Source organism: Geospiza fortis, unplaced genomic scaffold (genome assembly GCF_000277835.1).
Source record: "Geospiza fortis unplaced genomic scaffold, GeoFor_1.0 scaffold413, whole genome shotgun sequence".
Classification (NCBI taxonomy): domain Eukaryota; kingdom Metazoa; phylum Chordata; class Aves; order Passeriformes; family Thraupidae; genus Geospiza; species Geospiza fortis.
In genome coordinates, this window is record NW_005054386.1 from 1,600,926 (window position 1) to 1,617,955 (window position 17,030).

Below are 17,030 nucleotides of genomic sequence, written 5' to 3' on the forward strand. Positions count from 1 at the left end.
GAGCAGGACACAGCCCAGTGCTGTCACCTGAGACCCTTCAGCCCCCACTTCTGCCATGTTCCTACCCCTGCTGGTGCTCTGCAAGTGTTCAAATTGAACATTTATAACTCATGCAGGAAAATTCAAAGCAAATCCCTGGATGGAAGGGATTTTTAAATCCCTATTTCTGGTGACTCTGGAGCTCCACCTTCTCTTGAACATCAAATTGAAGCTTCTTTTCTTCACTTTCAGGATGTTTCACAATTTAGTCCTTCTTATCATTTATCATGTAGTAACAGAAGCTCTATGCCCACTTTTGATTAGTACAAGACCAATTTTAAATTATTTTAAAAGGTATTTCCTTGAAAATGAAATAAAATTACTTTAAGGTCTTTACTGCCTGATATAATTTAAGCCACTTTAAAGTGCTAGGTTTTATTTTTTTACATATAAAAGCCAATGAGTTAATACTTATTAATATTTGAAATGTAGCCATTTAAAAAATCACCATGTTTTAACTATGAATATAATTGTGAATATAACTGCCTAAATTAACTTTCTGTAAAATCTCAACCATAAAGTATTGATTGACTTGAGACCCCAAATGTAATTAGTGTTGTTTTAGTCTGTGTTTGTTTTCCTGCTCACCTACAAACTTCACTACTTCTCTGGAAGACTTCTGCTACAAATATGAAGGTTTTTAGATAGTTTAAATATGGCCATGTTATTTATTTTCATACATTTACATCTTTGCATATTTGCCTTTATTGCACTTTGCTGAGATAGGTCAGTGTTGATCATTCTTCTGGGCAAAAAGGGAAGAAAATAAGTTTCAAACTCTGTTAAAATAAGGATGGTAGAGCACTTTGCACCTAAATATTCCCATAAGCCTCTAACTAAATCTGTCTTGTACATGGTTTTTATTTATGTTGTTGCATCTGTACTTTCATTCTTGTTATCAGCCATAGAAATGTCAGGTTACAGTTCCCTGGGGTTGCTGTTGCAGGATTTCCAGAACTGAGAACAGGAAAAATTACTGAAAGCCATATATATATATATAACCCACTCCCTGGAGGTTCCCAACATGCTTTTTTCAGAGCATATGTTTGCATCTTCAGGAGAATATGAGCATCATTGAGACTTGCCTAGCACTTGATTTAAGTGCTTAAAGCCTCTCTGATCCCTGGGAATCCCACAGTGTCGTGCAGTGCACCTGCAGCCTGTGCATTTGTGCCAGTGCTTGGGGGAAAGTGTTTGTGTGTGCATGGGAGGTGTTAATTCTGCAATCCAGCTCTCTGCTAACATGTTGGAACCCAGGACATTCTTCTGGCTGCCCTGGAGGATTCGAGATCCTGGCAAGGGGGTCAGAGACCTTGGCACAGAGTCAAAAACACCTGTGCCTTCGATTTGAGCCCATGGAAAAAAATACCAACTTTTTGTGAAGTTACAAGCCACAAGGGTGTGAATAGAATGATAGTGAATTTACCAGATGGTGGAAAAGTAGAATTTTGGGGTTTTTAGAATGGGGGTTCAGAGGCAAGATGGAGGAATCTGGGTGTGTCCTGTCCTTCTTCTTCTCCTTCTTGTCCTCCATCTTCTGCTGTGATGGTGGTGCTTTTGGATTGGTTTAGAGTAGAGGCAGACTGTCTAACACAGGTGATAGGTATTGGAAAAATATTGTGAATGAAGCACACGTAGTTTTTAGTATAAAAACACCACCCCAAGGGCGCTCAGCGTGACATGAACAGACTTGGTGGACAGACCTCAGCAGGTCAGACAGACAATGTATTAGATAAGAGCAAATAAACAACCTTGAGAACCAGAGCCAAGGAATTCTGCCTTCTTCTTCGGTCTCGGGGCTGGGAAAAACAGACTTTCCAACACCTCAGGGTCATCCCCACACCAGAGACCCCGTCACTAACTCTGTGTTTGCCTCTGCAGAGCCAGCGGATCTCAGTGTGGTGTCCAAGTGCAACCCCTGCCTCTCCAGCCCCTGCAAGAACAACGGGACGTGCAGCAGCGACCCCGTGGAGCTCTACCAGTGCACCTGCCCTTTTGGCTTCAAGGTATGGCTCCAATGAACTGCATGGGGAGCAAGGAGCTGCTCCCCACTACTTGCAGTTCTTTAATGGTTGTGCTGTGAGAAGTTAATTTTACAAGCACTGTGCTCCAAGGTTCCTTGCTCAAGCAGGTTGTGTGTGACTTTTCAGCTGTGCCCTGCCACAGATTTCATCCTGTGCAGTTGGAAGGACTTTGCTTTGTGCTGTGACTGCACAGATCATCCTGAGAAACTTGCTGTGGGTGCTCCTGTTTTGAGCAGGGTGGTTGGGCTGTACAGTCTCCAGAGGTCCCTTCCAGCCGTGGGCATTCTCTGATTCTGGGATGTAGATATCCATATAAAATGCCAATTTGGTTTTATCCTCCTTTTCATTTCTTGTTTTCTGCCAACAACCAGATCACCATTTCACAGGCTCCCAGCCAAAGGGAAGGCAGCTCAGGTGACAGTTCAGGGCCAGGTTGGTCCATGGTGACAGAATGTTGACCCCTGGCAGTTTACACCCACCTTCCACAGGCTGATGAGCAGAAGGGTGACCCCTGATCAGACACAACCCCTAAATCAGCTGCCTCTGATTTCAGAGCACTGAAATCCACAGAGGGATCTGCAAATATGAATCCTGTGGACTCCAGTCATTGTGGGCTTTGTGACAACACAGTGGGAAATGGGGAAAGGGTCATTGAGTAAAGCATTTCCTTCAGCAGTGATGGATAACTCCCCTTGTTCACTGTGAGAGCTTCAGGACACCAGGACACTGTCCCAGAGCTGATGTAGCTGGAAATCCAGCTCAGGAGTCAGTAGCTGAAGGATTAAGTAATAAATGAGGCATATGATCTGTTCACAGCCTGGGGGGTTTCAGGCGCTATGGTCAGCGTAGGCTGCATCCTGCAGATTGGGGTTTTATTATTGGCCTCTCTGGATACTTCTTACAGTCCTGGTCAGTTGAAACAGATGCTCATAAAACACAGAGTAATAAGAATTATAGGGGAAAAAAGGAGGGCAAAACCAGACATTCACGTGGGAAGTAAGCACAAGTGTCTGTGTGTTACATTTCAGGTAGGATTTAGGAGTTACTTGGTTCTGATGATATCATCATTTCCCTTCTATGTTTTCTTGGGATGCATCCCAGAGTAATTGACAGAAACATTGGGAAAGGGAAAATATAAAGCTTATTTCTTCCATTTCACCCCAGTGCCCCTACTCAAGAATAATAACAGTTCTCCTAAATAATTGAAAAAGGCATTGGAAATTGTCTGTCATTAGAAATCTTTCTACCCAGTGGCATATCAACCAGAAACTTTTCTAGGATTTAAAAGACCGTATTGTCAAAAATCTGTTTACCAGGAACTACTTGATAACAATCTGTTTATCTCCTCAGACTAATAAGAAAATGATCATTTTAATTTCATTTTTAACATAAATTATGCTGAATTCTTCAGATGGGAACTTGAAAAGTAAATTATTTCAGAACTAGCAAGTGAACACATAAATTTGCTCTGTAAGACATATCATGGAGCAGGTATCCAGGTTGTTCTAAGTAAAAATGTGTTATGAGCATATCTTCTCTTTTTGGCCCTCAGATTTTTGTTTGCTGGTTGTTGTTTTGGTTTTTTTGGGGTTTTTTTTTTTTTTTGGTTTTTTTTTTGGTTTTTTTTTTTTTTGCAGTATCCCTTATTCACTGAGATAGATTAGATAGAAAGTTACTGGTATAGATGCATTTATATTGCTAAAAGACATGCTTATGAAGGGAAGATTTATTAAAAAGAAAAATCCAGAATAACCCTCCAGTTCATCAGCATGTTGTAGTGTGCATTAAACCGCAGGATGCATGGTTTTCCTTGGAGGGGTTTTGGTAAACACTGGATGTGACTCAGTTTAAACACCTCACAGAGCACCCAGCTCTTCTGCTCTCTCACACACCTTCTCAGGTGACATCAGTGTGTGAATGCAAGACCCAAAACCACTGTGAGCTTGTAGGCACCAAGCTGCCAGCCAAGCGTGGCAAAGAGCAAACAGACCAGGCATGGCACTGGGAACAGGGTTTAAAAATACTGGGTAACAGTTCAGGCAGAATTGGTGGAAATTAAATAAGCAAAAAAAAACCAACTGTGTGTCTTTACCACAGGTTTTTGAATAAAAATGAAATATGACAGGTCCAAATGCAAACCATATGAAAGGAGCACTCTATCTACCATGCAGTTCTCCACCAGAGATTCATGCTAATTCAATAACAATACCTTGCTTCCTTCTCACCAGCCAGCACCAAACAGCTCCATCCATCTGGAAGCTATTTCCCAGACCTTGATAAATTGCCCTAAATCTGCCCTCTCAGCATTTGTTTTTCCTCGTTTGATGTAGATTTTAAAAAAATCCTCTGTGGAAGAGTGCATCAATAAAGTGAAAAACCCACCCTTTTCCCAAATTTAAGCTGACAGCTTCGTAATGTTCCCTGTGAAGGGGCAGGCATTACAAGAGGCTTTCTGGGGTTCCTGTGCTCATGCCAGCCTTCAGAAAAACACAGAAAGTCACCTCAGTTGCCAGCTGCCAGAGTGGTGCCTGATGGATCAGGACACTCCCCCAGTTATCTGCATTCTCCAAGTTTGTGGTCTGGGTTTTGCTGTCACACTGATGATGGTTCCATCTCTCACTTTTCATGCTCACAGGGAGGTTTTGGCTATTGAATGTATACTTTGTGGGGCTTTTAGCAATTTCAGTGCTGCCCTGGATGGTTTGGGTAAACTCAAAGTGAGATAAGTCATGGACCACCTGAGCTGCGAGGGGCAAGGCTGAGCTGATAATGATCTTTGCTGCTGCTCTTTCCTTAAAATGGGTGATGAAAGTGCTTGTTGGAGATAAACCATGGCTGACACAGTGCTGTTGTGGCTGTACTTTGGGGAGAAAGCCCCAAGAAGGCTTTCTTGGCACCTCCAGCATCTGGCAGGAGCTCCAGGGTGCCACCAGTGCTGGCAGGAGCTGGCTCTCCATGTTATAAAACTCATGTTTTCATATTAAACACAGGCATTGGGGTCATTTTCCAGTGGGTTGGTTGTTTTTTTTCTTTTCTCTACAGCATTCTTTGAATGATGATTTAAATAATATGTGTGGTTTAGATTGTAAAGTCTGATTGTAAGTGGAGAGATGGAGCTTTCTCCTGCTGGAAATGTTGCTGGCCACCTGCAAAAGGCAGTGAGTGTGAGTGCAGCTGGGGCTGGGAAATAGATAACAGGAACCCACCAGTTCATTGATTATCTAGAGTGTGTGGCTTGTAAGTATTCCCACTGATATTGCAAAATTGAGTCCATGGGTGTTGGAATTCAAGAGATGAATCAAGCTTGCAATCAATAAGCTATTGGAAAAAAACTTCACTTGAATAACTGTAGCAAAAACTAAGGTGAGTGAAACCAACACTCCTTGTATTTTGTCATTGCTTTATTCTGAAAATGCCCTTTTGGAGTTTTTTGGCAGATTTTTGTCTTTTATACGTTCTTTTTCTTAAAATAGCGGTAGCAACAAATAAAGAATTATTTGCATACTTTCAAATAGAAATACTTGTAGAACTAGGGAAATAGTCTAAAATTCATTTTTGTTTTGCCTGAAATGAAGGAACATTGCCAAGCCAGAATAGGAAGTGCAGTGCCTGCCTAGGAATGTCCACAGCCTCTCTGACAGCTCAGGTAAAGGAGCCAGAGCTGCTGGAATGCAGATGTTTGTCACCTCTGGGTTCTGCTGTCACTGAAAGCTGTCTGAAATGGAAAGTGAAGATGGGTAAAATTGGCACAGCTCACATCCCACACTCCAGGCACCAGATGCTGATGCATGTCTGTGGCAGAGTTGCTCTAAATTTTACCCAAATCTCTTCACCTCCCTGTTGAGTTCAGACAGTGTCCTGACTTTTCTTGCAGACCTGCGGTGTCCTGAGGGTTCAAGCAATGTCACCAATCATCCAGAATGACAGATACAATTGGAAAAATCCTGGGTAAAGCTCCTGGGCTTTGGAGAGACAGCATTCTTTGCAGCCAGACTCTTGTGGTGGGAGGCATTACAGTGAAGCCAGAATGATATTTAGTGAGGAAGCTGGCTCCAAATTTCTGCTAGGAGGCTGGCTCTTCCCCTCCCCAGCCTCCACGCCTGGTTTTTGTCCCTGAAACAAGTTTAGAAGTGGAGGGTCCCAGAGCAGGATGTCTCTGGGAAATGGGGGATTCACACAAATCCCATGTTGTGCACTGATTATAAAAATTCAGTGCCAGCCCTTGAGGGGGTCAGTGCAGCTGAGCAGGAGCTGTGGCTGCTGAGCACGAGGCTGACAGGAGTTTTTCTCAGCACTGTCCCCATGCCACAGGTGCTATCCTGGCTCCTGGGGTGCACTGGCCCTGCTGTGCTTGGAGCAGGGCAAGGTTGCTGTCGATTTCTTTAAATAAATTTGCACTTTTATTAATTTAAATAAATTTGCGCTTCACCACGGCGAGGTTCTGGAACCTTACACCAGTAATCTGTGAGAGCCCTGCAGCAGGGGCAGCCTGGGGACTATTCAGCCCAGAGCTCAGCGTGGCTGTGGGGGTGTTTGCTCACCTGGGGCCAGGCACAGGCTGTTCCAACAGGGCAATGTCTCAGTGATGCTGACTTGGGTGCGGTTGAGTGGCTGTAACCCAGTGCAGAGTTTGGCTTCTGCTGTGCCCTGTTTGTCAGGCTGATCCTGTGTGCAGACGTAGCTCTGCGCTTTTGTTTCCTTGGCTCTGTTAACACACACTTGGGTCCCCATTATTGTGGGAAATTTAGGACTCCTGAAGAACTGACTAATATGATTAAGCAGAAGCTATTCATTGTTTACATTACACACATATTTATAGATTCTGCAAAACACTAAGTACACACTTCTTTATTGGTGCCTTTGTCTTGTTCACTCATTTTCTGCCTGCATTTCTCAGAGTAATGATTGGTTACAGTCCAGGTGTTTCACAGTTATCCAGTTCTTGCAGTCTTGGTATTCTCCTTTTTCTTAATTTAGCACAATTTATCTTTCAATAGCGTTGATGAATTCTTGAGGCTAACAAACTTGGGAGCAGGCTGGCTGGTGCACGCTGTGGCCTGACCCTTGTGAATACACTGCAACACCCCCTGTGCATCCCTCAGCACACAAATAAATCCCCAAATGGAGCTGCAAAGGGAGAAGGAATTGGAAGGGACTCTAAGCAGCCTGGCCTCATCCACAGGAGTGTGACTGCAAGCTTGATTCATCTCTTGAATTCCAGCACCCATGGACTCAGTTTTGCATTATCAGTGGGAATACTTACAAGCCACACACTCCAGAGAATCAATGACCTGTTGGGTTCCTGTTATCCATCCAGAGCAAACTCCTCTCTCTGCCTCCACGTGTTGCTCTGCCCTGGCCTCCCTTCTCTCCCAGGGTCAGGGACAGGCACTGCAATGTCAGCTCCATGCCAAGATTTGGTGTAGAAGAAAATCAGTGCAGCAAAATGCTGTTTGTGTGAGGTGGTACTGCCTTGAGCTTTCATTCTAATAAATTCTCCTGGAGTATGTGTTTATGTGATCTGGGGTGCTTTATTTTTGTTTGATTGTTTTAGCCATACTGAAAATGCCTATTAATGAGTGTCGAAGAAGCATTTTCCACTCATAGTAAAATAAAAGAGAAAGCCTTTAGGGATGAGAGGTAATGGGTGGCCACATAAAATGAGTAGATCTGTATTTATGTGTGGATTTTTAGGGCAAACACCAGTGTAAGCAGTAAGTGATTATAATTTCATATAGAGCTCCTAGGGCAGAAAAAAAATGCAGAAATCACAGTATTTTCTTCCACGTGCTTATTCTGTAAAATCTACCATGCAGCACTCAGACTTGTGTTACCTGCTTTTTGCCCTTTCTGTTGCAGTAGGTGTAAAGAAAACAGAGATTTACATGTAGAAGAGCATAAAATGAAAGGCTTAGGGAGGGATTACTGCCCCAGTTGCTGGCTGAAGGCAGGAGCACACCCACCACAGGCCCTGCAAAGACCCACTCATGTAGTGTGGCAGGCCCTAATAAGGGCTCTTAACAATAAAGCCAGCTCTGAAGAAGGATTTTGATTTTTGTTGGGCCAGCAAGAAAGCAGATGTTGAGCAGCTTCAGGCATTCCCTGTGTTTGAGCAGTGCAGGGATGGGGAGCTGCACCCACAAGTGGGCACTGACACATCCATTCTCTTGTCAGTGTGGATTATTCCCCCTCACTGTGATTTTACTACTGTTTTCCTGGTGTAGTTCTAAATGAGTGACCAGACTTCCAATCCTTCTTTTCCCAAGGTAAAGGAGAAGTTTTTATTGGCATTTAGTCTGAATTTCAGGCTCTTGTTCTTATGTTTGCCTGGTCCTGTTACACTAAATAAAAATCTTTCTTCCTCTGTGGTTTTTCTGCCTTTCAGGTGATTGCTGGTTCCTGTAACTCTGCTTAATCAAGTTCTGTTTAACCAGATCTTAATTTTCTGCATCCCACCATTTCTGCATGATTGAACCAGTTGACGTAGTTGGCCACAGCTGAAAATCCTTATTGTAAATTTCCTTGTGATTTTCTGTCGTCTGTTATCCTTGAGGCTTTCTTGGCTCTGAGTGCACTCCATGAAATGGCTTTTGGGTTTCTTTTGTTGTCCAAGAACATGAGCAGAGATTGTCCTGGGAGGTTGATTGCCTTATTTTCTCCTTTCCTTTGGAGATGATGGAATTGATGAAGTTGCTATAAGCAGGCTAAGATGAAAAGAAGAGTCAAGCCCCTGCTGTTAATAGAAATGATCTAATGCCAGACTCGTTTGGGAATTAGATTGGGATTAGATTAGTGTGTAGGGTAAGTGCACAAGCACTGCAGGTAAGGATGTCCCAAAGCTCTCTGACCCCCCTGGTCCCTGGGGGCCCATACTGCTGAGAACCTCTGAAATAAATATTGTGCTCTTGCCTCACAGGGGGCATGCTTCACTTGTTTAGAAGTCTGCAAAATTCATGTGCACGTTTGATTCTGAAATCACTGACCCTGCCAGTCCAGCCCACTATCGGATGGATTTCACAATGGATTGCTAGTGTCTCTGAGCTGGGAAACCTTGCAGGGGAAGCTTTGCAGATCTTCCTCAAGCAAAACAGATTACACTGACATTTCTGCTGAAATAGTGTGTATTTCAGTGGGAGACCTTTTATCAGCAGAGAGCTGTTGCAAACCCAATGCCTGCATCCTTAACAAACAGGGATGTACCAGCAGAAGGTTCTTCCAAGGGACTGGGACTCTTCCAGCATCCTCAGCTCTATTTATTTCAGAAGCCCAGTGAGCTTTTTGGACAGATTTTTTAATCACATAATCTCTGCCTCATGTTAGGCTTCATTGGGTTTCTGTTTGTAATGTGTGCTCCTCTCCAGGCAGGCTGTTCAGTAGCTTAAGCATTAGGCATAGTTAATCTAAAATACAACAATTATATTTTATTTCTATTTCTTAAATCATATTGATAGTATTTTTGCTATCTATACAAATGTCCAGTCTTTATAACTTTCTCTACAGAGTTCACATTGAAAAGGAGTCTCTGGCTTTGGATAGCCTGAAAGGGAAAGTTTTATCATCACTGCAAAATGTACTTTAAAATACATAGGCACTTAAGTATTTTGAAGGTACTAAAACCACTGTTCTCATTCATGAATACTTTTAATTAGAGACTACATAGGAAATATTCAGTGTTGGATTTAGATCAAATATATTGGGTTGTATTTTATGTATAGAATCAACCCTCAGCAAAATTAACTATTTTCAGTGTCCCTAATTTTCTTCTGCATCTCCCAAAATGTTCACACAATGGTCTGGATCAGACTGTTGTAACCTTGGAAGCTCTAGAGCACCTGTCCCATCCAGTCTGGCACCTCTGGACTCATTTCAGGCATGTGCTGTGTGAATTGACTGGTGATGGATTAATGACATATCTCCTGTCATTGATTAAAAGCCTAAAAGACCATTGAAACACAAAGTGCTCATGTAAGGAGAGGTTTGGAAGGGCAATCAGGATTTGCATGGTAATTAATATAATTACAAAATAAACCTCAAATGTCCACTGAGAATTAAATTCCATACTCATAGGAAAAGAACCAGAGTTTTTAAAAAATAATATGATGAATCCTTGCACTTTGACTTTGACAGGCATATTCTTGATTACTAGCTGGAGAGGTAATGGAAGGTGTGTTATGCCCTGGAGGGTCATAAATCTTTCTGATTGAAATAAAATGAGGCTTAAGAGAGCAGAGTTTGCCTAATTTGCTATAAATTGACAATTGTGATTTATTAACAAGGACAAGGAAGTCACTAAGAAGTGCTGCTGCCATGGCCAATTATTGTTTAATCAGATGCCAGATGAAGCTAGACTGGCATAGGACATAACTATATAGTGGGTTTTAAATATTGTCTGTATTTTTACTTCTGATAGTAACACTGAGAAAGTTTGCATTCAGGCAGAGGGAGCTAAATCAGCTGAGTGATGGGAGGGGCAGCAGAAGAACAATATCAGGGTCCCTTCATAACCTGCTTTCTGTGCCATTTAACAAATAGTATTTCCCATGTTTATGAGCAGCAGGCAACTCTGTTGCAGTAGGGATGTGTCAGTGTAAGTACACCTGTGTAAACAGAGATGCTGAACTGAAAAAACAATTCAGATTGTTCTAGGTAAATTCAGATTTCTATTAAAAAACTTTTATTCCAAACTAGAGGTGGATGAAATAAATTGTTATTTCATGTTAAATTAATTGGCTTCTGAACAGCAGTCCTCAGAAGGCACATTTTTATTACCCCATTAGGATGAGAGACTGAAGAGAAAGAATTAATCCATCCCCAGTGTGAGTGGGGATTCATCCCTGAAGTGTGGGTCTCTGTAGCAAGGTCTGTGCTCAGAAGGAGGAGTCACAAGATTTTTGTGAACAACAGATGATCAAAATCTCTCAACTTCCACCTGGCAATCTGAAAGCAGTCTGATCCAAAATTGCTGTGATATTTTCTGTGCCTTGCCAAATAATTTGTATATATGCCTGAGCAGATGGATCTAACACAGGCCCTGCCAGCTCTTCTGCTTGTTTGACCTTGCCAATGAGCATCAGATGCATCTTTTCCAGACTGAGGCTTAGCCACTGTGTCCATGGCCAGAAAGAGCATAAACAAGGAAAACAGTTTCACCTGGTTCTGCTGAAGAGCTTCTCACTGCTGGGTGTCGATAGCAGGGTGTCAGCTGTCTGCATGAATCTCAATATCAGTTTCAAATTATATTTGAAACTCACTGCTAAAGTAACAACCCTTCCCAATGCTGTGCTGTTTAGTCCTTCCTTTAATAGAATTTAAGTCAATTTTACATTTGGAAGTTAGTTCCATTCCTCACACAGTTTACAACATCTCTAATTATTTGCTAGCGTTCCCTTCCCCAAGCTGTGTTTGCAGGGATCCATCCAGTCCCTCGTGCTGCAGTCAGCACCACGTGCCCTGCTTGCTTCCATAGCTGCTGCCAGCCTTGCAGTACATGTAAAACTTCTTTTTATGGTCCCATTATAGCAAGTACTGGGTTTCCCTGCCTTGAAAGGCTCTGAAATATACAACCATGAATAGAACTTGAGAGAATTTTTCCCACCAAACTTGTGACTTAGCGTGTTGGCTGTGAGGCTGAATTTATGGTATCGTGTTTCCTTGGTCAATTATGCAAAATTCTTCTTGTTTCTTCTTTGTATTTATGGCTGTAAAATGTGTTTATTACAGGGAAAACTGCTGAATGCCTCATTCTTTTTTCCCAGCTTAATTTTCTAGTGGAACTGAAGTTTATGTGATAAAACTTTGTTCATGAGATATCACATTCCCTTCATGCCCTGGAAAATTTCAATTTACCCTCTAATTTTAACTATTTTAAGCAGAGGGATAAAGATTTCAAGTGGTGAAAGAAGTCACTGGTACAAATGCTATTAGGTCAAAATTAGCATCAGTTTATACCTTACTGGATAGCTGCATGGCACACCTTCAGGAAAACCTTTGATCAAAGTTCTCACTTTACTAAGCATAAAGGAAGTAAAACTCAAAGGAAAAAGCTGCATTCAGAAGTTCAGTCTGAATTCTCTTTCTGTTCTGGGTGTCTGTGTCTTTTATTGCTTCTGGATTTTTCCCCTCTCCTTACCTCTTGTCCCATCCCATCTCATTTTTTTCATACAAAGCCTCAGGAAATCACTGTTGCACACCACATTTATCCCTTCCCTCTGCTGTTGGACCTTGCAAGTCTGAATTTAAGGGCAGGTCCCACTGGCACATCCAGGTGTAGCAACGCTCAAGTGTGTGCATCAACCTAGATCAGAATAATTCAGAAAATTATAAAATCCTTGACACACTGTGGGAGCAGAGCACAGCTCAACAAAGTGGCTGCAAATGTCCATTTATTCTCCATTTCCCAGGATTAGGAGGTTGAAATGTTAAAGCTGGCAGATACTTGTGGGCTGGAATAACATTCCTGGGGATGCTCATGGAACACAGTGTTCTTCTCAGTTATCTTCCTGTGCATTTTCCTTCCAGCCTGTCATGAAGTGGAAGATTTACTAAGCCTTTTCCTTTAATGTAATGGTTTCTTATTAACTTCTGACCAGGAAACCCATAAGACAAGTGTTTAAATGTTTGTGAGACTGAGACTTGGATGTGGATGCATCACTCCCACAATTAGGAATGTAAAGGACAGAGTGTGCAATACAGTGTCTTTGTAGATGCAATTTTGCCTGTTTTCCCTAAAAGCTTTAGCTGTATTTAGACCTTGATAATTAAGTTGTTTATGAAAATTTCCTGGTTCTTAATTTAAAGTCTCTATCAACTATATTTGTCTTCATTTAGTATTTTTGCTAAACACATGAATGCTACCATCTGTTCTCCACATATACCATCTAACTAAAATTTATTACGAGCACATTGTATGTTGTTAACAAGTCGAATAAACTTTGGTATTTCTGTTGTAGCGCTCATTTTTCCAGCATGCTGTGAAACACTGTAGTCATTGAACAGGGCTGTAATTAGCTGCAAAGAGGTGTCCCTGGTCACAAACCAGTGAGGCTGGACAGATTCCTGCCTGTCTGCAGGTGTCTCCCTGGCTGCCTGGGTCGTGTTTCTCCTGCAGTCAGCAGTGATGGTTTTACACACCAGGAGGTTTCCACCTTCTGCCTGTGCTGTGGTGGTGTTTCCACCCCTTATCTGTGCCCTACTGCTGATAAAACAGGAGAAGGATCACACTAGGATGGACAGAATTCAAACCTCTGTCACGTGGGTGTGAATGAAACTCTTGGTCTACACAGACAATGCTGATTCTTGAAAATTAATTGAAAAAATTATTGCAGTGGTTGAAACAGTGTCAAGGCAAATGAGTGGTTTTTTCACTCTATTTTCCCTTTTTCTTCCTGCTGAGGGTTCTTATTAGGTTTTGCTACTTGTTATTGGGTGTTTTATTGATCATGATATAATGTTCCCAGTATTGGATCCTTGTAAAAGCTGGAATTTGGCACAGCAGTGCTGAGGAACAGCTTGTAGATACAGCAATGCCCAGTATGGGTAATTTCAAACAAAAAAATTACTCTTTATAGGTATGGTGACTAGTTCTGTTCTCATTCACTGAAACATGCAGCTGGAGCGGCCCAGATAAAGTCTGGACCAGCTGAGGTACTTCAGGTTCAAAAGGACAGCTGGACTCTGATATATATCTTCTAATAAGTTGCAGAAATTTCCTGTTTCAATGCCTAAACCTTTCCCCTCCTACAGAAAATTAGAGAAAATATATAGAAGTGTTTTGGATCTGATGCCTTCCTATCAGACTAGACAAAAATTTATAGTATCCTAAAAGCTCTAGAAGTAAAATATTGCACACAGAGGGACCTTCATCCTCTTTCTCTGAATTGCTGAGACAGTCCTATCTTCTTGCCTGTCCTTGAAACAAGTGTGCACCTCTATTTCTGCTTCAGACCTCATTAAAAGGCTCTTTAGTCTCGAAGCAAATAGACAATATTCTCCTTTGTAACAATAGTTATTTCCAGGCAATGTAACTCAAGGAGTATTTCCCAACTCACACATAAATTAATTTTAGTGATGCTTGACAGCAATTCCATTTTTCCAGTAAGAAGTCTTACAGTAAATTGAGACTGGAGAATTGCGTTATTCATTTGAAAGATGTTTCTAGAATGTCTTTAGGCTCTTCTGGGTAGTGACAGTCTCATACAGAAATGAAATGGCCTTGCTTTGCTGTAGATTTATTAGTACCACTATTTTCTGCAGCTTCTCTCCTCTCAGAGTTCCTTGTTTTCCAAAGTCTTCCTTGTTAGAGAAGTTGTGCTTGCTTTGTGGGCTTGCTGTTGATAAAGTCAGCTCTGAGAAGATAATCCTCAGAGGAGGATTAAATGTTGTTTGCCCATTTATTACAATGAGTAAACTGAGTCAGAGAGACTCTAATTTTCTTAAAGGCACATAGAAACCCATTGTTGCAGTTTCCTGATTCAGCAGCACATTCTGATGGGTTTCCATGCTGCCTGAGGCCCAAAAAGCCAATAATTCAGCCATGTTCAGTACAGAAATGAGAGCAAAATTTGTCATGCAAAACTTCATGTGCCAGTGCAAGAGACTGAAGGGGCCTTGCTCTCATTTTAACATTTATCTTTATTAAATTTTTACAAGAACATTCAAATTAATCTCAGTAATTATAGTGGAAGTGATGGGCCTGTTTTACTTGGTGTTCAGCTGTGACAAAAACCTTCAGAAAAACAGATGCTTTGCTGCTTGCTCCGCTTGGCTGCCAGGGGTTTAATATTTTAATGATACAGGGGTGAAGAGTTTGCATGAAATAGAAGTAGCTGATGTTAGTGAAGTACCTATATAACAATCAATTCTCCAGGGACACAGGGAAAGTATAAAAGTGAAGCTTCCGGCTTCACTACAAGAAGGTGGTGAACTGTGACCATGATATTTTCCGAAAAATCCCTTCACCAGGATTTCTTCTCCTGGGAAGCTGAGAAGCCTCAGAAAAGAATGAAATCAATAATTATCTGATTGCTTGGGAATGTGGTCTGAAAATCGTTTACCAATAGGTGCATCTTTGATTGGTTCCATGTAAATTGGTTTTAAGTAATGGCCAATCCCCATCAGCTATGTCAGACTGAGGAGTCAGGAGCTTTCACTATCATTCTTGTTTAGCCTTCTGAAGTATCCTTTCTCTTTTCTTTAGTATAGTTTTAGTATATAATTTCTTAATGGAATGGAATGGAATGGAATGGAATGGAATGGAATGGAATGGAATAGAATAATAAATCAGCCTTCTGAGAACTTGGAGTCAGATTCTCATCTCACCTTCTCCTGGGGATCTCACAACACCCCAGTGAGCAGCCAGGACTCAGGGCACAGATGGAGGAGGGATGGCAGTGCTGGAGCAGGGTGGATCAGTGTCACCGTTCACGGTTCTCATCCGCAAAGCGCCGCGGGCCGCATGGTGCCAAAATAAAACCTGCAGGAGCTTCCCTCGGCTCCATCCCAATCCTTGCCTGAGACATTTGGGGACTGGGGATCTCAGATGGAGGAGGACAGGCTGCTTGGCACACAGGGCACGGATGGAGCAGAGATCCTCTGTGCCAGGCCTTGGGCGAGCGCCGTGCGTGCTGCAGGCACTGCTGCGCTGGGATGGACTCACTGCCAGGCACGGTGGCCAGGGCTCTCTGGTGGCCTTTGGAAGTATTTCTCTCCTGATACAGCCGTGGAGAAGTCTCTCCCTCTTGTATTTGCAGGAATTTTAAAATGCAAAGCTGCGTCTCCTTGCTCTGGGGAATGCTGGAGACAGAGCCTCAGGAAATACAGCTTTGTTAACAAAGCTCCTCTGTGGTGTTGGATGAAATTATAATATAAAATATATAATATATGTGTATATCTACATATTGCTGGAGGCCAACAGTATGAGGCTCAATAAGGTCAAGTGCTGGAGCCTGTCCTTGGGGCACAACAAGCCCTGCAGCTCCAGGCTGAGGGCAGAGGGGCTGGAAAGCTGCCAGGCAGGAAAGAACCAGGAGGGGCTGGTCTCCAGAGGCTCAACATGACCCCATGTGCCCAGGTGGGCAAGTGGCTTTTACCAGAAATAGATTGTCCCCCTGTACTCAGCACTGGTGGGGCCACACCTCGAGTGCTGTGTCCAGCTCTGGCCACCATCACTGCAAGACATTGAGGGGCTGGAGTGTGTCCAGAGAAGGGAACAGAGCTGGGGAAGGGTCTGGATAGTCCCAAAGAGTGGCTGAGGGATCTGGGGGGCCCAGCCTGGAGAAAAGGAGGCTCAGGGGTGACCTCCTCCCTCTCCACAAGTCCCTGACAGGAGCATGCAGCCAGGTGGAGATCAGGCTCTGCTCCCTGGCAGCTGGCAATGGGACAAGAGGAAATGGCCTCAAGCTGTGCCAGGGAAGGTTCAGGCTGGATTATCAGGAAAATCTGCTTCACTGAAATGGTTGCTAGGCATTGGAATGAGCTGCCTAGGAAGGGGATGGAGTGCTGATCTCTGGAGATGCTCCAGAAACAGCTGGGTGTGGCACTCGGTGCTCTGGTCTGGTTGTCATGGTGGGGATCAGCCAAAGGTTGGGTTGGATCCTGTAAGTCCTTTCCAGCCTAGTGATTCTGTGATGATCAGTGGGCCTCACTTCTTCACAAAGACTTCTCTGTTCTTCACATGATGGCCACATGGCCTGCCTGCTGCCAAGTACTGAAGCTTTCAGTGGTATTTGGAGGACTGACCCATAGGACACGTGAGCAAGAGCCAAGCACCAGGAGTGGACAGACCTGAACAATTGAACCCTTTACTAAAGTTCACACTCAGAAGCTGATTTGGGTTTTTTATGCCTTGGTTAGGTTTAAAAATGCACCAATTTCAATATAAGCATTCTAGAGACAAATTAAGACAAAAAAAAAACAGCTACGTGGACTGAATTGAATTATTGTATCTCCCAAGATACTTTTCTCCCTGGA

At 42.8% G+C, this 17,030-nt stretch overlaps 1 protein-coding gene across 3 annotated transcripts in view; it reads left to right on the forward strand.

Annotated features, from left to right (window-relative positions):
- The window catches only part of SLIT3 (slit guidance ligand 3), a 483,855-nt gene that overhangs the window by 405,323 nt on the left and 61,502 nt on the right, over positions 1–17,030 (forward strand). For all 3 annotated transcript variants that reach the window (XM_031060566.1, XM_031060568.1, XM_031060567.1), the window contains one exon: positions 1,921–2,045. In XM_031060566.1, the coding sequence (XP_030916426.1) occupies positions 1,921–2,045 (125 nt within the window). The remainder of the gene's footprint in view (positions 1–1,920; positions 2,046–17,030) is intronic.